The sequence below is a fragment of the Corvus hawaiiensis genome, chromosome Z (genome assembly GCF_020740725.1).
Source record: "Corvus hawaiiensis isolate bCorHaw1 chromosome Z, bCorHaw1.pri.cur, whole genome shotgun sequence".
NCBI classification, from domain to species: domain Eukaryota; kingdom Metazoa; phylum Chordata; class Aves; order Passeriformes; family Corvidae; genus Corvus; species Corvus hawaiiensis.
The window spans coordinates 43,830,245-43,855,125 of record NC_063255.1 but is presented as its reverse complement, the minus strand read 5'-3'; the positions used below and the strand labels follow the sequence as shown (position 1 = coordinate 43,855,125).

The following is a 24,881-nucleotide window of genomic DNA, read 5'->3' as shown; positions in this document are numbered from 1 at the left end:
TTTAAGAAGAAAATCAAAACAAAGTCATGGTGGTTTTGCTTCTAGTAAGAGAAGAGAATGAAGTGAGAACATGTGAGGAAAAACAACACGGCAACACCAGGGTGAGTGGAGAAGGAGGGGCAGGAGGTGTTCCAGGTGCCGGAGCCGAGGTTCCTCTGCAGGCCGTGGTGCAGCCCATGGTGAAGCCGCTGTGCCCCTGCAGCCCATGGATCCACGGGGGATGCAGAGATCCACCCGCAGCCCGTGGCGAGGTGCCCGTGCCGGAGCGGGTGGATGCCTGGAGGGGGCTGTGATCCAGTGGGAGACCCGGTGCAGAGAGGGGCCCTGCTTCCAGGCGGGAGCAGCCTGTCCTTGAAGGACTGTACCCTGTGGAAGAGTGACCCACGCTGCAGCAGTTTTGGGAGGACTGCTGCTCATGAGAGTGGACCCACGTCAGAGAGGTTCGTGGAGAACTGTCTTCCATGGGAGAGACCCCACAGCCTCCCAGGGGAAGGACTCCTCTCCCGGAGAAGTAGAAGAAAATCGTGGTGATGAACTGACCAAACCCCCGTGCCCTGTCTCCCTGCGCTGTCCGGGGGAAGGAGGGAGGGGCTGGGGGGGCAAAGGTGTTCTAAGGGCTTATTTTACTTCTCATTATCTTCCTCTGATTCTGTTACCAATAAATTCACTTTGTAACTTTAAGTTAAGCCTGTTTTGCCCTTGAAGTGTTTCTCCTGGTCCTTATCTCACTCATGAAGAGTTCATTCATTTTTTTTTCCTTCCACAAGAAAAGAAAGGGCTTCTGCATTCTGCGGCTCGCAGAGCGGGAGCCGAGAAAGCACCCTGCTTGCTTGTTCAGCCGTTTTTTTGGGGTTTTTGCCCTCCAGAGAGTTGAACTTTGTTTTTCCAGGAATTTCGGATTTTTTCCCTTTTTCTGATGGACTGCTTCAATATCAGAACACATTGGGAGGACTTTCCACCGAGCACAGAGGGCCTGGTCCTGGGCCAAGTCCCAGCTCTGAGGAAGAGGGAGACCAAAGGGAGGACTCTAACATTTCCCAGGTTTTTCTCTACAGCGAGAGATTTTATTATTTAGCAGTATTATCCTTTTCCCCTGTGTTTGTTAGATAGTTTTTTCTTTCACTTTCCTTCAAGGAAAAAGTTTCTTTTTTTTCCCCAAACCTGGTGGGAGAGGGGTGGTTTATAACCAGCCTTCTCTCAGAGGATATATTTCTAAATTTGGCCAAACTGGCACAAAATTTAGTGGCAGCTGTGGCAGGGGAGGGTGAGCGAGCGACCCTCATGGGTGCCGGCGTCAGGTCAGTGTCAAACCACGATGGAAGCCTCTTCTGCTGGAAAGGGAACATGTTTGCAATGGTGTAGTGATCCCCAAGTCCATACAATACTGCACCAAAGGATTAGACTCTTCAGTGCCTTCTTACTGATCCTTCCTCCCCTCCCCTCCCCTCCCCTCCCTGGGTCCTTCCCTCTCTTTCAAGCCCTCCCCCTTCTCTCGGGCTCTCCCCCCTCTCTCAGCATCTCCCCCTTCTCCCCGGTCACTCCTCCCTCTCCCAGGGCTCTCCCAGGGCTCTCCCAGGGCTCTCCCAGCATCTCCCCCCTCTCCCAGTCACTCCTCCCTCTCCCAGGTCTCTCTCCCCTCTCCTGGGATGTCCGACCGTTCCTGGACCCCCTCCGGCCCCTCGCAGCCCGTCCCCCGCCGCCTCGCCCGGGCCGCGCCGGGGCCGCGCTCGGAGCCCAGCGGGGTCGGGCCGGGGCCGCCGGGGCCGGGTCAGCTCCGCCCCGCGGAGGAGCCGCGACACCGCCCCGGCAGCGGCCCCGCGCAGGCGGAGCGGCCCCGGCTGCGCCCACGCTGTGCCTGGCGAGGGGCTGCGGGATGTGGGAGCTCGTCGGGGCTCGCTCAGGACAGTAAGAGCTCCGAGCTGTGCTCGCTTTGTACCTTCAAGGCTGGCGGATGCCTTGCAGTGAAGCTGGAGTGCCCGCGGGATTCCGGTCGCTCCTTGTCCTCAGCTCAGCAGGAAGATGGTTCTAAGTGCGAGTGAAAGGGATGTGTGCGCATCCAGGAGAGGGAGAGAGAGAGTGTGTGTGTGTTTGTGTGTGTATGTTTGTGTGTCTGTCTATCTGTCTGTCTGTGTCTGTGTGTCGGAGCTTGATGTGCTCACCCTGGCGGTAACTTCTTGGATAGCATGAGTGTGAGCCTGGATTTACCTGGGCTTATTTTAAGTAAGAAAAGTTGGGGACATTTTTCTATGCGGTCCCTAGAAAACAAAGCTAAATTTTCTGTGGTGGTTCTGTCGTATTTTGATTCATCTCTGATGTACTCGTGGATTTATTTGCTGCTGGAGCGGTTGCTGAATATGAATCATTTTGAGTAATGTGCTAGAAGAAAATAATACTGAGAGGTTGAGCATCTTATGTTCACAAATAGTAGTGGCTTTCCAAAATGTTGTTTGGATTAATTAATTCTATGCTTTGGATTATTAGTTTAGTTTTGTTTGGGGGCTTTTCTTTCCCAATGGTTTATGAATAGCTGGCATAGGGTTTTGAAGAGGAGACTGCTGATGAGGCTGACAGCTGGTCTGGGGGCCTCACAGAATCAGACCTGAAATCAGTCAGAACTTACCCACGAGAATTTTACGGTGGAAATTTTGCAGCTTCAGTGAAACCCACAGAGAAGGCCAAGAACATAATCAATGAGAGAATATGTTCTGGACACAAGGAGATGTTCTTGTTATGGGGCGTTAAGAGTGTACAAGGAAGAACTTGCAGATCATATGTAACAACTATACCTTTGCTTGTATAGCTAATTGTTTTACTGCCTGAATGGTCATTGTTTGTTAGACAGCCTTGTCATTGTTTGCTAAGCAGCCAATCTCAATAGGCCACAGTCACTGTGAAGAGGTATAAGAATAGCAGTAGAGAAAATAAAAACTCTTATGACTTTGGATTACAACAAGTGTGTGCTGTTATGTCCGTCTCGACAAAGCCACAGATTGCCCATTGTGGTACTTTAAAATAGAAAAAGGTTCCATGAAATCATGGAAGCTGGAGTTTTTCTTACAGTACTGTAAAAATGTATTTAGTGGTGTAGTCAGTCACTTCTGTGTATAAATATTCAATTAATATATTGTCACTGTTGGGGCGGTCACAACAAACACAGACAGTGCCTCTTTCAAGGGCCAAAATGCCATTTATTAAACAAAGCAGCCTCTTTTATACACCTTTTGTATGTTATCACTCGTGTTACATATTCATTGGCTGCTAAACTACTACAATAGACTCATTGGCTATTATTAACTGCAGTATACTACCATTGGCTACCTATAGCATAAGCATTCAGGCATTCAGAAAAATAACAGGTGCAGCTATGTTGCTGTTTTTCTCCTTCTGTTGTTTAACGTTCATGCTTCTGTTGATACTACATTTTCATGAGTAAAAGCTGATTGTTTTTCTTCTCATGGACTTTTCTCACAGTCCTTCTCCAGCCAAAGTAACAGGCCTGAGCCATAATTTTACAAAGGGAACAAGGCCTTCATTTTATAAGGTTTTACTTAAATGCCACAATATATTATTAAGAAAGAAATATTGTAGGTATATAGACAACCTATTATTAAAAAGATTTTCTGTGTCCTGAAGTTGGTGCATCAAGGATCTTTATTTATTGCTTGCTTTTAATTATTACTGTTTCCAGTTTGGGGTTGTGTCTCGGTTTTGAAAGACAGGTGTCTGCTAAGGAAGGCAGAGGCCCCCCTTGAAGTGGCAGATATAACCCCTTTTCCCTCCAAGTTATTATATTTTGAAATCAAGAGCCTTTAGACGAAGATGTGGGAAATAGGAATAACAGTTCTTTACTATATATATATATGTATATAACCAGTCAAACAAAACAACAATAACTCTGGCAGTAACAGCAATCACAAACCCAGTGCCAGCCTTCTCGGCTGTCAGGCCCTTTCCCCTCGGGTGCAGTTCCGCTCGCAGCCGGCAGGGGCGCTGGCGGCTCCCGGTGAGCAGGGCAGGTGCGATGGTTCCCCCGCGGCTGCAGGGGGCGCTCCGGAGCGAGCTCGGGAAACCCGCGGCTCTGGTGCCCCGGGATCCCGGGAAGGGATGGAACAAAGGCTTCACAAACCGCTGGGCAGCCGATCCCGGGCTCTCAGGAACAGCAGGCTGAAACGGCAGGCTGGAACGGCAGGGATGGACGCAAATCCCGGGTGGCAGGCGAGATGTATCCAGATGGGAGAACCCCACGGAGGCCCAGGCAGGCAGGGCGAGCAGGGCTACAGCGTAGCGAAAGCTCGAAGCAGCAGCGGGGCAGGGCAGCCACAGCCCGGTCTCCAGCAGGCCAGGGAAAGCGGCTTTTGGGGTCCCGGCGTTGTTTCCAGCAGGAAGAAAGAACGGCCAAAAAGAAAGAAGCAGCAGCTCCTTTCTCTGCAGCTTCTCTCTCCGGACGCTCAGAGCGAACTGACCCCACACCCAGGTGTAGACAAAGGAGTAGCCAGGCCCGCCCCACTCCCCTTTTTGTCTTTCTTAAGTACAGCTATTTGTCCCCTAGCAACATGCATATGGGAGAAAATTCCTTTAACAGGAAAAAAACCTAAGACTAAACTAAAACCCCAACATTATCCACCCCGAATTTTTTCCCATACTAACATGTTACATGAAACTTAACTTTTTTAACCATATAACTCTATGCATTACCCAAATTATATACAAATATACATGCTGATACTGATACAAGTACAGAGCCATGGGTAGTTCACCCTAAAACAAGGTCCCCTTGAGGTAAGCATCGGGTCTCTCCATCCTTTTGCATCACCCACCAGGTGCAACCTGGTCCCTGAGCAAAAACAACCCCACGGATGGGTTTGTCTTTGCTCAAGGCAGACTTTACCCAAACAGTTTTTCCAAGCATACCTCTCATGTGCACCACTGGAACCTTATCCCCGTCTGTTGTTTGTAGGGGTTCAGATTGGGCAGGGCCTGCTCGGCTGGTGGAACCTCGGGTGTTAACTAACCAGGTGGCTCTTGCTAAATGCACCTCCCAGTTTTTGAAAGTCCCCCCACCCAGTGCCTTCAAGGTGGTTTTAAGCAGTCCATTACACCGCTCAACCTTCCCAGCTGCTGGTGCATGGTAAGGGATGTGGTACACCCACTCTATGCCATGTTCTCTAGCCCAGGTGTTTATAAGGCTGTTCTTGAAATGAGTCCCATTGTCAGACTCGATTCTCTCAGGGGTGCCATGCCTCCAAAGGACTTGCTTTTCCAGGCCCAGGATGGTGTTCCGGGCAGTAGCGTGAGGCACAGGGTAGGTCTCCAGCCATCCAGTGGTGGCTTCTACCATTGTGAGCACATAGCGCTTGCCTTGGCGGGTTTGAGGCAGTGTGATGTAATCAATCTGCCAGGCCTCCCCATACTTGTATTTGGACCATCGCCCGCCATACCACAGAGGCTTCACCCGCTTGGCCTGCTTGATCGCAGCGCATGTCTCACAATCATGGATAACCTGGGAGATACTGTCCATGGTTAGATCCACCCCTCGGTCTCGTGCCCACTTATAGGTGGCATCTCTGCCCTGATGACCTGAGGCATCATGGGCCCATCGAGCTAGGAACAACTCTCCTTTATGTTGCCAATCCAAGTCTATCTGGGACACCTCTATTTTCGCAGCTTGATCTACCTGTTTGTTGTTACGATGTTCTTCATTAGCCCGGCTCTTGGGGATGTGAGGCATCTACATGACGGACCTTCACGGATAGCTTCTCTACCCGAGTGGCAATGTCTTTCCACTCCTCAGCAGCCCAGATTGGTTTTCCTCTGCGCTGCCAGTTTGCCTTATTCCACCTTTCCAGCCAACCCCACAGAGCATTGGCTACCATCCATGAATCAGTGTAGAGGTAGAGCTTTGGCCACTTCTCTCTTTCAGCTATGTCCAGAGCTAATTGGACAGCTTTGAGCTCAGCAAATTGGCTCGATCCACCTTCTCCTTCAGTGGCCTGTGCAACTTGTCGTGTGGGGCTCCATACAGCGGCTTTCCATTTCCGGCTAGCGCCTACAATTCGGCAGGAACCATCAGTGAAGAGGGCGTATTGTCTTTCACTCTCTGGTAGCTCGTTATATGGTGGGGCTTCTTCGGCACGTGTCACCTGCTCCTCTTCTTCTTCTTCAGATAACCCAAAAGTCTCACCTTCCGGCCAGTTTGTAATTATTTCCAAGATCCCAGGGCGACTTGGGTTTCCAATTCGGGCGCGCTGCGTGATGAGGGCAATCCATTTGCTCCAAGTAGCGTCGGTGGCGTGATGCGTGGAGGGAACCTTTCCTCTGAACATCCACCCCAGCACCGGTAGTCGGGGGTGCCAGGAGGAGTTGTGCCTCTGTGCCGATTACTTCTGAGGCAGCCTGGACTCCTTCATAAGCTGCCAGGATTTCCTTCTCTGTGGGAGTGTAGTTGGCTTCAGACCCTCTGTAGCTTCGGCTCCAGAATCCCAGTGGTCGGCCCCGAGTCTCACCAGGCACCTTCTGCCAGAGGCTCCAGGACAGACCATTGTTCCCGGCTGCAGAGTAGAGCACGTTCTTCACCTCTGGTCCTGTCCTGACTGGGCCAAGGGCTACGGCGTGAGCAATTTCCTGTTTGATCTGAGTGAAGGCTTGCTGCTGTTCAGGGCCCCAGTGGAAATCATTCTTCTTGCGGGTAACCAGGTAGAGAGGACTCACGATCTGGCTGTACTCGGGAATGTGCATCCTCCAGAAACCTATAGCGCCTAGGAAAGCTTGTGTTTCCTTCTTGTTGGTCGGTGGAGACATTGCTGTGATCTTATTGATGACCTCAGTGGGAATCTGACGTCGTCCATCTTGCCACTTTACTCCCAGGAACTGGATCTCTCGGGCAGGTCCCTTGACCTTGCTCTTCTTGATGGCAAAACCAGCTTGCAGGAGAATTTGAATTATTCTCTCTCCTTTCTCAAACACTTCGGTTGCGGTGTTCCCCCACACAATGATGTCATCAATGTACTGCAGATGTTCTGGAGCCTCACTCTTTTCTAGTGCAGTCTGGATCAGTCCATGACAGATGGTGGGACTGTGCTTCCACCCCTGGGGCAGTCGGTTCCAGGTGTACTGCACGCCCCTCCAGGTGAAGGCAAACTGAGGCCTGCACTCTGCTGCCAGAGGAATGGAGAAGAATGCATTGGCAATGTCAATAGTGGCGTACCACTTTGCTGCTTTGGACTCCAGCTCGTACTGGAGCTCCAACATGTCTGGCACGGCAGCGCTCAGCGGTGGAGTCACTTCATTCAGGGCACGATAGTCCACAGTCAATCTCCATTCCCCGTCAGACTTGCGCACAGGCCAGATGGGGCTGTTGAAGGGTGAGTGGCTCTTGCTGACCACCCCTTGACTCTCCAGCTCGCGGATCATCTTGTGGATGGGGATCACAGCATCTCGATTTGTCCGATACTGCCGGCGGTGCACTGTCGAGGTGGCAATTGGCACTCGTTGCTCTTCCACTTTCAGGAGCCCAACTGCAGAAGGATTTTCAGATAGTCCGGGCAGGGCCCCCACACAAATATCTGGTCCACACCTGGGTCCTGGGTCAACGATCCCAGATACCTTGCCTCACCACTATCCAGTTGCACACTTGTGCCCATAAGGTCCCAAACCCGAAGCAGCCAGGTGGTATAAGGCTCACGCCCCCTTCGCACAATGTCGTTTCGCATAGCACGGAGACTGTCGTGCGACAGGGACTCAGTGATGACTTCTGGCTCTGGCTCTCCTGCTGGTTGTGAGGGCCCTGGTTGCCCATCATCATTAACTGGTCGTACTGATTTGGTCTTATACTTCCTCCTTTGCACAGGGGCGACTGCTGCTGGCTGTGGTTGTCCTTGTGGTTCAGCTGAAGCCTGGACGGTTGTAACATCCGTGGGTTCCACTGCTGCACCATCGGACTCGCCCTCTTTGGGGCAGGGAGAGGGTTTTTCACTAGCTGAGGAGGTGTATTCCCTTAGCAATTGGCATAGCTCCTGGCGCACCTGGCCCATCTCCTGGCACATCTCCTTGCGCACCTGGCCCATCTCCTGGCATATCTCTTGGCGCACCTGGCCCATCTCCTGGCATATCCCCTGGCGCACCTGACCCATCTCTTGGCACATCTCCTGCATCCCTTTTGCCAGTACCCCCACCCAGTTTGGGTAGTCCATTTCTGAGGTGGACTGTTGGGCAGTATCAGTCTGTGGGGCAGGATCTCTAGTGTCTGGGGCTGTGGCAGGCTCTGGCTCTGGGGTAGGATCTCTAGTGTCTGGGGCCGTGTCAGGCTCTGGGGCAGGATCAGGCTCTGGGGTAGGAACTCTACTCTCTGGGGCCATGTCAGGTTCTGGGGCAGGATCTCTAGTCTCTGGGGCTGGTGTCCGGGTAGATATCCAAGCCAATCTCAACTTATCCTTGAATGCTAAATAGAGTAGGCCTATCAGCAGCAGATGGTTAGTATTCAGAGGGAATTTAAACCCTTCGAAAATTGATGGGGTGGGCCCAAAGAACTGGTTGAGGGGTTGGGAGAAAACTTCCCCTGGTGTCATTTCCTCACAGAAGGTACCATTGTTAACATAACCCCAAAAACATGTGCTCAGTGTGTGATAGCTGTTTATCCATGTGCCCACATTCCGGAGGAAGTTAAAAACCCATGAATTCCTCACCTTCTCGACCCATAACGCAAGCTGGATAACAGCAATGGTAGCCTTAGTCAGAGGACCCATATTCAAGTAAGGAGCTGCAAAGGGGAAGAATATAGCCACGGCTACATGCCACCCAAACCAGGGTAAACTAGACCACATAGTGCTGCCTAACAAGGTTCCAATATCCAGCACACAAAATAAAGTTATCGAGGAACTGTTATTCCTTTTTCACCTCTATCTCTTAATGCCCTCAGGCCCCACGTTGGGCGCCAAGAGCTGTCTCGGTTTTGAAAGACAGGTGTCTGCTAAGGAAGGCAGAGGCCCCCCTTGAAGTGGCAGATATAACCCCTTTTCCCTCCAAGTTATTATATTTTGAAAGCAAGAGCCTTTAGACGAAGATGTGGGAAATAGGAATAACAGTTCTTTACTATATATATATATATGTATATAACCAGTCAAACAAAACAACAACAACTCTGGCAGTAACAGCAATCACAAACCCAGTGCCAGCCTTCTCGGCTGTCAGGCCCTTTCCCCTCGGGTGCAGTTCCGCTCGCAGCCGGCAGGGGCGCTGGCGGCTCCCGGTGAGCAGGGCAGGTGCGATGGTTCCCCCGCGGCTGCAGGGGGCGCTCCGGGGCGAGCTCGGGAAACCCGCGGCTCTGGTGCCCTGGGATCCCGGGAAGGGATGGAACAAAGGCTTCACAAACCGCTGGGCAGCTGATCCCGGGCTCTCAGGAACAGCAGGCTGGGATGGCAGGGACGAACGCAAATCCCGGGTGGCAGGCGAGATGTATCCAGATGGGAAAAACCACGGAGGCCCAGGCAGGCAGGGCGAGCAGGGCTACAGCGTAGCGAAAGCTCGAAGCAGCAGCGGGGCAGGGCAGCCACAGCCCGGTCTCCAGCAGGCCAGGGAAAGCGGCTTTTGGGGTCCCGGCGTTGTTTCCAGCAGGAAGAAAGAACGGCCAAAAAGAAAGAAGCAGCAGCGCCTTTCTCTGCAGCTTCTCTCTCCGGACGCTCAGAGCGAACTGACCCCACACCCAGGTGTAGACAAAGGAGTAGCCAGGCCCACCCCACTCCCCTTTTTGTCTTTCTTAAGTACAGCTATTTGTCCCCTAGCAACATGCATATGGGAGAAAATTCCTTTAACAGGAAAAAAACCTAAGACTGAACTAAAACCCCAACAGGTTGCTCTTTTATCATTGTTTTATTTCAATCTCAACATTTGAGTAAAATCTGCCTGCAGTGATCTTGTCCTTATGTTTTAGGCTGTAGTAGATCTGAGTCACTGCCTGTCGCTGTTATCCCCAGAGAGACAGCAAGAATCACGACATAAGTCCAGGTCAGATGATATGGCCAAAGTGACCTCATTTAATCACCCATACCTTTTATAGCATGGTTCGCAAAAGAGAAATTACATGATTGGCCTATTGACCCACCATCTCTCAAGGTGATAGATTGAGCAGTAAGACACCCATTTCCAAATATTATTCTTAGAGAAGGAAAATAATTTTCCCAGTTCTTATAACAACCTGAAGGTGTAGAAATGGTTTACATTCTCTCAAACTGTTGTCCATCCAGTTCACATGAGAACGAAAGCTTTCACAGAGAAGCTGTGAGAAGCTGGATTTCTCTAACTGCCGTCTCATGAGAAAGAAAAGTTTCACAGGAAAATTCCTCTGCCAGCCCTTGCTAGCATCCACAACCGCCATCAGGATTGAATTGTTCTTGTGAATGTGTTGTCGTAGCCCAACCCCCCAACAGGCTGGATATCTATCAAGCTAGTGGCATCCACTGGGTGGATTTCCCCGCATAAGATCGTGAGTCTGAGGGTGGATCCTTGGGCGGGACTGAGGCCTGAAGTTACACCCCCACTGGGCGGCACCTTGGTTCAATTCCTCCCCCTGTTCTAAAAGGTTCTCCCCTATTCGGTTGATCACTGGCTTCTTGTTGTAAGTCCTGCCTCCCGGTTCCTCCTATTGGTCCTTGTTGAATTGTATCCACCCCCTCGCTTGTACCTCACTGGTTGTTTCCCTTCTCCCCACCTTGTTCCACCCCACTATAAAATGTCATGCACAGCCTTATTCAGGGCTCTTCCTTGGTCCCTGCCCTCCGGCATATAGATCTGCTGGAACTCATACCAAGAGCCCCTCCTGCCTTCTTTGTCTCCGGGTCGACACGAGCTCACTCCATCGGCTCCCTGACGTGCTTCTTCTAAGGAGGAGCCAGCACGCGTGTCCATCTCGCGCTATTCCTGCACCAAAGACGTCCGGCGAGGACGTTGCGGAAGTGACGCTGTGTCCCCTCTGTCCGAGGGCACACCAAAGCTCGTGCTGACGAGCTCGGCTAGCGTCATGAATGGTGGTGTGAAAATGCTTAAGGGCAGTCTCTGGCACAAAGAGCTGCATTGCTTGCTGCTTTAAATCCCATACTTAAATAGTTGATGTGGGTTTGTGCAAATGCCATCCTGTAACAATCCCGATAAAATATAGCACTGGTTTACAGGTGAACCCTGTGAAAAACAAACTTAAGATGTCTTTCAAGAGATGCTTGTAAACAAGAGATTTGTAGTCTGTATTTTGACAAGATCTGTAGAGTTTTTTGGGAAGTGGGTAAACTGGATTCACCAGTTCTGCTGGTGAATCACAGGCATCCTTTGCAGGCCATCAGTGTGGCGTGAGCTTGCTGGATCAGCATGTGCCTCAGATGCAGTGGTCATTTAGTTACTGGCATTTGGTAGCAGTTTTCCCTGTGTCACATTAAAATATCCCATGGACAAGGTTCTACATTGAGGCTGAGGCATGGGAGATGGGGGTTAGGCCCAAAATCTTTGCAGTGTTTCATTTTCTCTTCTAAGTCAGAACTTGATTCTGTGGCACTTGAAACAAACTTTTTAAGAAACAGCTTCTAACCAGTCTGGCTGTAAACAATTCCTTCTCCATGCCACTGCCCCTTATGCAATACGATCTGCATTGTCACTGTAAACCCTGAATATTCTTCCTTAATGTCAGTAAAGTCAGCAACAAGAAGAAAACCAGTACAGTTCTCAGAAAGGTTCACATATATATCTGAATATCTTACTTCTGGCCCTTCTAAGGTATACAGTCATTCATGGGATTACAGGTTAAACCCAACAAGCCAACACCTTAATATTGAGTGTGAAATACATAGGAATGTTAATGTATGATGCTGTTCTGCCTTTACGGACAGGGTGCACTTCTAAACCAATTACATTTCCCTTCTTTGTTGGTGATGGCAGCATTGATTAAGTTAATGTCTGGTAAATGAATTCATTTTAAGAAATTAACATTCATATATGATGTATATCCTAATCTAGATTAAGAACAGTGGACTGTCCTTTGCTTTTTAAGATAGTCTTTTTGGTGAAATGTACCTACCCATTTGACTTGTGGAGTTTGGTTGGAGCTGGTTCAAAGGTATATACTCATTTTCCCAGCAAGGCTGGCCTTTAATGCTGAAATCTGTCCTTAGCAAAAAGGTAACCAATGAGGGCTGAAGGCAGGAAAACCACAGAAAAAGCAAAGAAAGATGTTTTGAGTGAGTCAAGAGGGAGAACAACCATCTGTGAGGCACCACTCAGCTCGCTAAAAGGGCTTTTGAAAGGGCTTACACTGGTTCTTGTACTCAGGCTTAAATGCATGGGAGAAATAACAGCAAGATATTCTCAAGAGGTCTGTTACGATCCAGTTTAAACTCAGAAAAGCAAAGCAAGCTAAGTCTCTGAGCATAAACCGGAAAGAACTTAGAATGTTCTAGATATTCCCAGAAATGAGATTAAAACCAAACAAGATTAAATATTGTTGCCAAAAAATGGATGTATTTTATTTAATAGTGAAAGAGGCAAAAAGAAGGATAGAGAAAAGAAAGAAAGAAATAGGAAAAGAAGTGTGTGGGGGGGAAGGGGGACAGGGAGAGGTGACAGGGGTTAGGTGGAAGCAGATCACCCATCCGAGGGTCCCAGTGACGCCTCGTTGCTCCCCTCCATCCGCTCTGCTGGTGCTGAGGGTCCCCCGTCGCCGCTGTGGCCACACGGCCACATGCCACGCCACGCTGCCACATGCTGTGGGCCAGGTGGGAACGCCCACGTGCCTCCTCTTGCAGGGGCTGGCTTGACACTGTCCCTTGCAACCCTGAGGCTCTGTTGCATCATCTCTGGTGCTCTGGTGCAGGGTCTGGGGACCCCTTGGGGGGGGGGGGGGCCCTGTGATGGGCCATGTCACCCCCTCCTGCTGTGGATAAGCTTCTGACCAGAGGCTTTTCCAAGATACCCAAAGCCTCTCCTCCCCCTCCCTTTGGTGCAAGGGTCTCTGCAAGCCTGGCAGCTGATAGCCCTGAGGCTGTGGTCTCCATCTTGGAGGTGTTAAGCCTGTGCTTTGTGAATGTCCCCAGCCCTGAGTTGTTACTTTATCTTATCTTCATCAGGGAGCGGCATAAGGCCTCACTCAGGGCCCCATTCAGGGTGCAGTAGTCTTTTTTGCAGCTTTTGTAATACAGTTTTACAAGTCCTTTAAGAAAATGTTTAAGTCATAAAAGACAATATTTCAGTCTCTGACAAGTGCACACCATGGAGAAATCATCTTTCTTGCCTAACTCAGAATTTAAAGTGTATACCTGGATCACAGGTCATGAAACCGTTTCCTCAGACAAAGAGTTAGAGCATAACTCTGAAAACCCCTGTAGCTGCCCCCTCAGCCTTGGTCCAGTCGCTAGCCAGAGGCTGTGGAGGTGACAACACCTCTGCCGGAACACACAGGTGATGCTGTTTCCTCTCCACCTCATCCTTCCTGGGTGTTTGGGAGTTCCTGCTTCCATGTACGAATGACGGAATGAGCAGCAGAGTGCAACCAGTTCAGGAGATATTTGTATATCACACTTTGCATGATATCATGTGCCAGAGATTAGAGCTTCAAGGTCAAATTATAGGAGAAACAGCACAACTGCAGAGCTGAACTGAAACTGTGTGTCACAGAAAGGGGTGTGCTGTGAAGGACAGACTGGTCAATTGATATTTTTTCAAATTTGAGGAAAAAAATGGTGAGAAATAAGTCACTTAGGGCAAAGGCAATATATAAGAATTGCAGAAGTAACCAAGGACTAGTAGCTAAAAAAACCTGGTTTTGTCTACCATGTGTTCTGAGTGCTGCATGGGTTTAACCATGATGAACCTGCCACCTCCTCTGAAAGGCCTGGGTTTGTGTCAGCAAGTGCTCTAAGTTATAAAATAGGAGTTGCTTTGGTTGGCATGAGAGTTTTTCCTCTATTTTTATCTCGTTGATGCTATCAATGTCTTACTGTTAAGCCGCACTGAAGAGTAAGTCAGGCTGCTGAGGTGAGCACAAATTCATTTGTGACTCTGTGTGCACAGTGGGATTAAGCAACAGGGCATGAAGGGAGTTTGATAACCCTGAATTTTTTTACTGGTTTTTGGTCCATGTAATTTTGCTCAGTCTAGACAAGTCTACTGTTATGAGACTGACCATTCGTCTTATTTTTGTCTGCAGTGAGGAGCTGTCTGGTGATTGTTCTCTCTTGAGCACAGCAGGCTCAATTACAAGTTGAATGGGTATTTATGGGTGCGTTTTGCAAAAAAGGTGGCATGATTTTGTAGCTAAAGGAACATCTTAGAAAGTCTCTGTGAGGCCGTTAGACACTTAATTTCTCCTTGAGTTGATACAGTAGTTGGTGAATTGGTGAATTTGTACAAAATGAGTTGAGTCCTCAGTAAAGAGATTTATGTAACTTTATTACATAAATCCTGGGTCAGACCCATTAGCTGATGTAAATCCGCAGAGTTCAATTTCCATATATCTGCTATGATTTATATTAGCTCAGAGCCCAGTCTTATATTTTCTCAGCCTGACTGGATGATTATTTATTAAAAGTGAGTTTGCTGTTTACAATACCCTAAAGATGCAAAACAGCCAGGTTTCTGGCTTAATTTCACTGAATGTGAACTAAAATCATAGGGAAGCAGTAAATTTGGAATATTTTTTTCAGCAGCATTGATACAGAGACAATTCTGTGTTAGCTGTCTGTTCAGAAAGTCGAAACCACATTGCAACTAACGTTTTACGCAGGAAGCATATGAGAAAACCTACGGAATGAGTTGTCTTTACTTAAACATTCAGGCAGGTTGTGAATCTGAATTGCTGCAGCCGTTCTGCACATTCCTACAAAGAGACACAAGCAAGAGATCCTGCAGTGGAACTGTCCCCTCAGAGGTACTTAGCAGTGATTAATAAGGGCCAGGGTGATGCACAAATCATTTTCTCTCTGAGGATCTATGAGGTAGCCCTAGGAGGAATGGCAGTGATACTATTGCATTTCAGCCAGGCTGAGCTGGCACGGGTAGCAGGAAAACCAGAAGAAATGTGATCCCCAGCTCATCTTGCCATGCACACCATGGAAGGGATTTCCTTGAAAACAAAACCCAGAAGGAGTTGGTCTGTGCTCCTCTACAACAGGGCAACAGAGCAAAGAACACAGGATGGGACATCTTCCTTGGATGGTGGTCAGCCTCAGACAGAATCAGCTCTGTGGGTTATGGGGTACAGATGGGGTTTATTGCTGTGGTGGGACATTAAAACAGGTCAGACCATAAGAATGCCACCTGTTGGTCTTCATTCTCTTAGCTGCAGACAAGCATACAGAGGTGTCAGGCCAAATCAGGCAATTGGTGTGAGTATTTCTGCCAAGAATGGGAAACTCATACTCTAGTCAAAGCACCAGGCAGTGTAAAATGTGAGATGGAAATCGTGTCTACACCTAGGCAAATATTTCACCATCACCAGACTTGGAATGCATAAGTGTGTGTCCTGATCAACATTCACATTTGAGCTCTTCCCTAATCTTTACATTTTTAACTCTTAAGGGGGCTTCAGCTGAAGTGGTGTTTATATACAAGTCTCTGACAGATTTCTTTCCCAGCAGTGCGTATGACAAACCCACTCCACAGATGACAAGTGACTGCTGGGCTCCCATCGGGCATCTTTGAATCCCCAGCTGAGACCTCAGGAACTCTGATTTTATGTCTTTATTTAGCCTTAGTGACAGGGGTGTCTCGGCTGAGCCCACAGAGTGTCAGCCAAGGTGGCAGCTGTCATGGAGAAACACACTCAGACACATCTCAGATGATGCCCTTAGCAGCGAGTTCTGCTTTCTTGGGGCTCCCCTGACACTGCCACTTGTGCCTCTACAATCAGGGAAGGGAGATTGTATTTCAGAGCAAGCCACATCCCTGCTCAGGTCATTCACTGACCAGCCCCTCTGGAGGGAGGTGTGTTTCCTTCTTGCTGGTACCCCCAGTGCCTGCAGAGCTCCTGTTACCAATGAAATTCCCTGACTGAGCTCATGCTTGATGAGTTTTCTGCCTGCCAAGAGCCACGTGGGACCTGGTTCTCATTTTTCTTCAGCATTCCTTCCCTTCCATCTTCACAGAAAGAAGCATGGACCAGAAGTGACAGCTGTCACTCTGTGGCTATTGGAACTAAAGGATTTATAGGGTCTGACAGCACTGGGCAAAAGGGCCCAAAATGTGAAAACCTCATTACTGCTAGAGAAGATTTCCTGCCTTTCACTGTTTCTCAAGAATTAATATTCTTTTATAGAACTTTTTCACTCTCTTTCTCAATTATTGTTCTTTTTTGCCAGGGAATGGCAGCCAGCATTCCTTCAGCAGATCACAGGGAAATGAACAGGGGACTTCTTTTGATTGATTTGTGAAAGTACTAACAGATTTGTATCACAAAAAATAAAAAAGAGGTGTGAAGTTGTACCTGCTGACCCTTCTACCATGTGATTAATCACTAAAATAATGCTTAATTTTTTTTTTATATTGGATGAGCAAGGTGAAGCACACCTGATGCCACATGAGAATGAGGAGAGGCTTCTGGAGGCTTTTGAAACCTTGAGGATTTTGATACCAGGATTTGGTGTCCCACCAGCTGCAACAGACCCGTGTGATACCGAGAGGTGACTTTTGCACTTCATGACAATGAACTAGGAAAGAGAAGACAACATGGGGAGTCAGAGGGAGAGGGAATGGAGGGAAGAACTTTGATTTCTGGGTGTCTCTGGGGAACATTTAGGACTGTTTTCACATTTATCTCTTGGTTTTCCAGGTCATGATTATAAGGAGGGTGGGTGTTTTCCTCCACATCTACACTGTCACCATGGAGTGGGTGTGGTGACTCTATACTGCATGTTACACGTGTCACCCTGTCCCCATTCCAGGCGGACTCGGAGCGCTACACCCTCCCACTGGTGACAGAGGACAAGAACCTCCGCATTGGCCAAGAGGGGAATAACATCATCCTCCACACTGCTGCAGGAGTCCGCATTCTCTACAACACAGTCACCTTCCTCCTCATCACTGTCCCGACGTCTACCGTGGCCAGCTGTGCGGCTTGGGGGCTTGGGTGGTGACTATGACGGGGACCCCAGTGATGACTGCTGGCTGCCCAGCAGGGTGCTGGCAGGAACCACTCAGGAATTTGTCACCTCCTGGAAGGTTCCAGAGAAGGACAGAGCATGCACTGACGGCTGTGGCAACAGCGTGTGCAGCAGGTGTGATGTTGCCAGTGAGGTGACATATGGCAGGAATGGATCCTGCGGCATCACCTGTGACGCAGAAGGGCTGTTCCGGGGGTGCCGCCCACGTGTCAGCCCTGTGGAGTATTTCACCCACTGTGTCCATGACATCTGTGCTGCCAGAGGGGACCACACTTGTGCCTTGTGCCACGTGCTGCAGGCGTACGCCGCCGCTTGCCAGGCCGCTGGCGCTACAGTCGAAGCGTGGAGGACAAAGGACTTCTGCCATAAGCCAGGAAGAAGTTCCTCACTCTGGGTCCTGTTTCCCTCAAAAGCCATCTTTTCTCCTAGGAAAAAAACCCTAAAGTTTTGGAAAAAAAATCTCTCAAGATTGGGAAAATTAGTTTTTGAAAGAATTTCCCCCAGTTGAGGAAAATTTTTCTCATTTTAGAAAATGTTCCCTCAAATTTTGAAAAAGTTCCCCCGAGTTTCAAAAAAATCTTCATGTTTTGCAAAAATTCCTTCAAATTTTAGGAAAAGTCATCCAATATTAAAAAAACCTTTAAAAAGTGAAAAAAATTTCAAATTTCAAAAAAGCCTTCGATTTTTGAAAGAATTCACTCAAATTTTAGAAAAATTCCCTTCTGTTTTAAAAAATCATCCTCCCATTACTCAAAAATTCCTTTAAAATTTGGAAGTTCTCCCTCAACTTGGATTAAAACCTTCCAATTGTGAAAAAAGCCTCAAAATCTGAAAAAATTGCTCACCGTTTTGAAAAATAATCAAATTTTGAAAAATTGCTTCCAACTTTGAACTTATTTCCTCTAATTTTGTAAAACACCCTTCAGTTTTGAAAAGAATTTGCAGAAAGACTTCCAATTTTGGAAAAAAAGCTCAAATTTCATGAAAAAAAAACCCCAAAATTTTTGAAGGGACTACCCAATTTTGGTAAAATGAATAACATTTTACTGAAAACACTCCAATATGGAGGAATAATGCCAATTAGGAATGGTGACCTCAAACTTCAAAAAACACAACCCAATTTTGAGAAGAAAAGAACCCCAGTTTTTATGAAAATGCCAAAACTAATAACTAATAAACTAAAACAAATAAAAGCCTCCCATTTTGAAAAATAATCCCTCAAAAAAAATTTTTTTTTTCTGATAACCTTCAAATTTTGACCAAACCCCCCCACAACTTTGGAATTGTCCCAACAATGCTGTTTTCTCCCTTTTTCCCCAGCACTGTCCTGCCCCCCAAACAGCCACTACGAGCTCTGCACCCGCACTGTGACCTCACCTGTGCTGCCCTCCTGGGCCCTGCCCCCTGCACGTGGGGGGGGCTTTGAGGGGTGTCCGTGTGACGAGGGGTTTGTCTTCGATGGGGACACCTGTGTGTCACCTGAGCGCTGTGGCTGCCTCCACAGGGGACGCTACCTCAAGGTCAGGTGACAAGGCAGGTGACATCTGAGGCTTGGGACTGGTGGGCTTATTTTGCTGAGAATCAGGTTGGGGGTTGGGCTGCCCCATCTAGAAAGTCCCAGAGGGTCTGGGGGAAAAAAAGGGCAATTAACAGCAAAAAGGACAATTGGCAGGGGAAAAAAAGGGCAATTACTGAGGGAGTAGCCTGGAAAAGTGAATTAATAATTAATGAGGAAAAAGGAACAATTAATGGTGAAAAAGGACAAATAACAGGAAAAATTTGTGATTAGCAGGGAAAAAGTTACCATGAACTGGTTGAGTTGCCCAAAGTCCCCCAAATCCACCTGAATTTCTCACTCTCTAGGATTTTCCCCCTTGGAAGTTGGGAAATTCCCCCAAAATTTGGGAGATGGGGCTTAACCTGTGTTATTTCCTGTTCCAGGCAGGTGAGATTGTCACCTTCAACAACTGCTCCAAGGAATGCCACTGTCACCCATCACGGGGAGGGACTGGTGTGCCGGGACACGCAGTGTCCCCAGGACCAGGTGTGCGTCACCCATGACGGGGCACACGTGTGTGCCAGGAGTGAAGGCCACTGTTGGGTCACGCCTGGAGCCACCCTGACCACCTTTGATGGCATCGCCGGGCCCCTGTTGGCCAGTGGCACCTACAAGGTGTCAGCCCTCTGCAATGAGAAGGCAGCAGATTGGTTCAAGGTGGTGATGGAGGTCAGCAACTGTCGTGACACAAATGTCCCCACGGCCACAGCTGCCATCGTCTTCGTCCGTGAAGGCGTTGTCAGCGTCAACGGCAACATGGAGGCGTGGGTGAGTGGGGCAGGTGAGGGGGTTTTGGGTGGTTTGTGTCAATCTAGAGAGATTTGGGCAAAAATCTCTCTAGATTTTGCCTGGTAGTGAGCTACTTTGTCTGATGTGGAGTGATTTTGCCCCATAATGAGCCATTTTTGCAAAAAAAAAAGAGTGATTTTGGCTCTAGCCAAGCTAGAGCCCTTTGCTCTCGAACAAATGGGTTTTTTATCATGTGTCTCGTAATTTTCTGTAATTTTCCGTAATTTTCCCAGGTCAATGGCCTCTTCAACCAGCCCCCCACCACCACCTCTGACTCTGTCACTGTGACATCGTCCCGTGGGAATGTCACGATCACCCACCGCTCTGGGATGTCCGTCACCATCACCCAGGACGGGGAGGCGACCATCCCCGTGACCTCAGGCCTGGCCTCCCGTCTCTGTGCCTCCTGTGGGAATTTCAACGGAAACCCCAGAGATGACTTGAAGCTTCCGGACGGACGTGATGCCCGGAGTGTTGGAGAAGTGGTGGACATGTGGAAATCCCAGGATTTTGCTGGATGGTGAGTGATTCCTAATTTGCTTTCCCCCAAATCCAAGAAAAATTTGTTTTTCCGCCCAGGTATTTGGCAATAATGTCAGTGCAGGAGGGGCTGGGCAGATCCTGGAAGGAATTTTCCAGTTTCTTTGGTTTCATCCGCAGCAACTGAAGCAGGATCCTGTGGGAACGATCTGGGTAAGCGACTGCTTTGCCAAAAAATGAGCCATCTTTCATTATAAGGGGCCTTTTTTTGCCCAGTTATGAGACATTTTTCTCAACAATGAGCCATTCTGCATAGTAAATACCATTTTTTCCCCAAAATTGGCCATTTTCCCCAAAATCAGGCCATTACGCATAATGCTGACCCACTTTTGTGTAAAAATGACCCATTATTTGTGTATTAACAATCCATTTTGCTTAACACTTCCCCATATTTGCCCAAAACTGACCCATTTCTGCCCAAAATGATGCCGTTTCTCTTTCTTCGAGCCACATCTCCCACCAGATCTGTCAAGAAGTTGATGCTCCTGTATATCCCATCCCGTAGGTGGATCCACCTCAAACTCCCCCAAATTTGGGAAAATTCTGGATTTTGTCTCAAATCCATGAAATTTTCCTGGATTTTTCCCAAATGGATTAACTCTGCGTGGATCCTAATGCCCAGATATCCCATCCACTCTCTAGAATCCAAAAATAGATCAAATTCAGGTCAAAAAGACCCAAACCCCAGTGTTTTTTCCCATACAAAAAGGATCTTGCCAAGGGCTGGTTTTGATACAACAGTCAATAAACGCTTCTAAAGGCTTTTTGGGGGTGTGAATTTGAGGTTTATTTGCTGATTTGTAAAATTGGGGGGTCATTATCCCAAAGCGTAGGGATATCTTACCCCTAAATGTGGGTCAACGTGGTCCCCAAGTGTGGGGCACGGGGACCCCTCTGTGGGGCATTGCAGCTCCAGAGTATGTGACTTCCTGACCCCAAAGTCCAGGACACTGTGACCCCTAAATTGTAACACCATGACCCCCAAGTGTGACACATCACAACCCCAAGCGTGCGGTGTTTTGACTGCAAATTTTGGGGCCATGAAACCAAAAATTGTGTAGCACTGTGACCCCTGAGTGTGGTATGTTTGACTCCAAAGTGTGGTGTAATGTGATTCCAAAGAGTGGGGCACTATGACACCTAAGTGTGGGGTGATATGATCCCCAAGTGTTTTTACCCCAAAATGTGGGGCATTGTGACACCAAAATGTGGGTCACTGTGACCCCCAGGTGTGAGATATTGAGGCCCCCATATGTGACTCACTGTGACCCCAAAGTGTGGAGTGTTTGACCTCAAAGTGTGGGACACTGTGACCCCAAAGTATGGCACACTGTGACCTCCAAGTGTGAGGTGTCTGGACAGAAAAGTGTGGGACAATGTGACCCAAGAGCACGTGGCACTGTGACCTCAAAGTGTAGGGCATTCTGACCCCAAAATATGTGGCGTTTTGCCCCCAAAGTGTGAGGCACTGTAGCCCTTAAGTGTGTGGCATTGTGACCTCCAAGTGAGGGACATTGCAACCCCAAAGAGTGGGTGAATGTGACCCCCAAGTGTAGGGCTCTTTGACCCCAAAGTGTCAGGCACTGTGACCCCAAAATTTGGGACGATGTGACAACAAATGTGGGGCGCTGTTACCCATAAGTATGGGGCACTCTGACCCCCACGTGGGGGGCCCTTTAACCCCAAAGTGTAGGATATCATGACCCTTAAGTGTGGTGCATTGTGGTCCCCAATTGTGGGACATTTTGACCCCAAAATGGGGGGCAGTGTGACCCCAAAGTTTCGGACAATGAGACCCAAAAGCGTGGGGCAATGTGACCCCCAATTTTGAGGTGTTATAACCCCAAAGTTCAGGGCATCGTGACCCCAGTGCTTGGGGTACTGTTCCCCACACTGAGCCCCTCCCTCCCCAGTCTCCCCTGTCCATGCTGAATCACCCCTCACTCCCTCCCCACCTCTTTTTCCCTGTTTCTTCCCTATTCCCACCTGGATTCTTGACCACCCGGACTGTGGGGTGGGGACTCCCAATTCCTTCTCATTTACCTCCATGGGAGCAGGATATCTGGTGTCTCCTACCCTACCTTGGGAAGTCCCCAAATCTCCGAGTTCTCACCTCAAAAGTAATAACAAATACTAAAACCTTGGCAGTGGGATCCAAAATTCCCAGAAATACGAGAGGACCTGGCAGAATTCCCAGATATTTTCACAACAACTTGGGTCCAGCAAAAAGCCCTTGGAATTCTTCTGAAATAAAAGCTGCAAAAAGAAGCATAAAGGTTTTTAACCTTTTTTTTTTTGCCATTTCCCCCCTCAAAATCTGGCATTTTGTGGGTAGTGGATGCATTTTTTGGGTAAAAACTGGGAAAAGTTGGTGCGCAGGTAATTTTCAAGGAGACAGTCATGTGATTGGGGATTGTTTGGGGGAGGGGTGTGCCCCAAGGTGGTGGGAGGTGTTTGAGGTCTTTTGGTGTGACCCAAAGTGGCAGGAAGGTCTTGGGGATGGGAGCGGTTGGGAAAGGGGTTTGGGAATGGGGGGTTGGTGTATTGCAGGTGTGGTGGAGGGGTTTTGGGATCCCCCAAGGTGGGGGAGGAGGTTAAGGAGAGGGTCCAGCATCTCTGCCAGGCACTGGAAGCCCTAGGAGACAAAACTCAACTGGCATATTTCAAATATTGTGTTACTCAAATATTCCCATATTCCATCAATATTCAACCATTATTATTGCAGCTGGAGTTTTTGTTTGATTTTTGTGTGACACAAAAACTTTTAGAGGGTTTTTTAATGGTCTTCTGAGTCAAGAATGAACATGGTCACAGTTTGCAATGAGAGTTCTTGCCTCTTTCACCATGAGCTCAGCATTTGAAAGGTATTTTTTTTTAAAGCATGCTAGTGGTCTGACTTTATTTTATTTTGGTCTTAAGTTTTTTCAACTGTTAAAGGATTTTCAGTCACTTACTTATGATGGTTTCTGAGCCCCGGAAAACCTCGAGTGTGGAGGATGTCTTGGAAGCCTTTTTAGGTTGTCATGTTGCAAGAGATCAATTGCAATAAATCAAAGGTTGATCAATATTCTGTCTTTTCCTCAGAGACAAATGCATTTAACTTTTCCTGCGTTTTAATGGAGGAAAAACTCCATTGACACACAGGGATTGATGTTAACTCTTAAGTCATCCTTATTTGCTAATTTATTCTGCTTCAAGTATTTTTATAACACAGTCACAAAAGATGCCCAAGTCTCTTGGAGAATAAAAGCTGTTGCTTTAAAATCATTAAGAGAATAAAATAAAATCCTTATTTAAAATTTTAAAAAAAAAGAAGATTCCCTTAAAATAAGACCAGCCAGAGCGTGCACATTCCATGTGGTGTTTTGCCACCTGTTCAAGCCAAATATCCTGCAGCAGTTTTCCAGGAGGAAAAGCTCTCCAGCTCAAAAGTACAGCCAGTTGTTTCTACATCAAAGACAAAATGCCATTAGTTTCTGCCTCAAAATCAGCAGTCTGAGAAAATGCCTCCAATTAAAACAAACAAACAAGTCTCCCTTTGTTTTGTTGTTTTTCTTTTCTTTTGCCTGCAAGCATCAACATTTTAATTCTTTTTTTTTGAAGATCATGCACTAGCTTTGGCTGCAAGGCCACAATTTAATTTACTCCTTAGTTGCAACCTAATCATTCAAACTTTCAGTAAATTAAAAATGCCACCTTAAGCTTCCACTGAAAACCTTGTGGGAAAGTGGAAGTGCAGCTTTGATAATAAAGCACAAAAATATAAAGCAAAAGGTGTGAATCTCACATTTTCTTACAGAGGATCTATAATGTGATCAACCTTTTCGTCTACCTATTTGTCAGACAAACTTAATTTAGGGTAAAAAAATTAAATAGGTAGTTGCAAATTAGTATCACCTTCTCTCCCTGTATGTGTCAGCAGATCCATCCATAGATCCATCAGCCAGGGAGCGGTGGTGGCAATGATGGCAGCACGCAGGAGGTGGCACACAGAATCACAGAGTCACGGAATGGTTTGGGTTGGAAGGGACCTTAAAGCCCATCCAGTCCCACTCCCTGCCATGGGCAGGGACACCTTCCACTACCAGGAAAACCAGGTTGATCCAAGCCTCCTCCAGCCTGACCTTGGACACTTCCAGGGATGGGGCAGCCACACATTCCACCCTGATTTTTGGACTCCTAATTAGTCACAGGCCTGTGTTTTTCTCTGGAATTTAAGATTCTTGGCTGGGGTCTCAATTTGTCAGTGATCTTTTATATTTGATGGTTCCACATACCCTCCCTGTGCCAGGGGAGAGCAGAGTCCCAGCAGAAGCACTGGGTACCTCCAGTTCGTACCCTTGTGCCATGGCACAAGGCATGTGGTCTACTTTCAGAGTATTTCCACAAGCAAAACCAATGAAGATTACTTCTGAGCCACAGAGAATTTTTCCCCCCCATGGAGAACTTTTTTACTTAAACTAAGCAGGTGACTTCCCTTTTGGAATTGAAAGGGCCCAGGAGTAAACCTAGCTCCAGTCTCAGAGACTGGGTCACTTCTGCAGTAATTTTCTGCCTACAAATTCCACAGTAAAATTACCGAAGATATTTTCTTTCTGTGAAATAAACCTACATGTTTAGATATGGCTTTGTAAAATTCCTGTCTGTGAAAGTGGATGCAATCTATAAGATTACATAATATTGTTCATAATACTGATCCAGCTCTGGGAAAGACGAGCAGGTGTAAAGGTGTAACTGAGCTGGATGGAACAAGATAAGGCCAGACCATGGAAAAAGGAGGAAATAATGATACTGCCCCATATATCACTGTGACTTGGCACTGCTAAAACTCAACCCCTTCAGAGCTGAGATAGTATCGTGAGAGT

At 47.9% G+C, this 24,881-nt stretch overlaps 1 protein-coding gene across 1 annotated transcript; it reads left to right on the top strand.

Moving 5' to 3' along the window:
- The first annotated feature begins 19,140 nt into the window (after positions 1-19,140).
- Positions 19,141-20,435, top strand: LOC125320195 (kielin/chordin-like protein). The gene is made up of 2 exons (XM_048292265.1): positions 19,141-19,455; positions 19,710-20,435. Exons 1-2 carry the CDS (start codon positions 19,351-19,353, stop codon positions 19,998-20,000), a joined length of 396 nt encoding a protein of 131 aa, XP_048148222.1. The 5' UTR covers positions 19,141-19,350; the 3' UTR covers positions 20,001-20,435.
- The last annotated feature ends 4,446 nt before the right edge of the window (positions 20,436-24,881 follow it).

Excerpts from the sequence above, each read along its gene's own strand:
- LOC125320195 (XM_048292265.1), top strand. The coding sequence starts at position 19,351 with ATGGAGGTCAGCAACTGTCGTGACACAAATGTCCCCACGGCCACAGCT. Across the intron at positions 19,456-19,709 it reads ACGGCAACATGGAGGCGTGG|GTCAATGGCCTCTTCAACCA; the intron begins GTGAGTGGGGCA and ends TAATTTTCCCAG.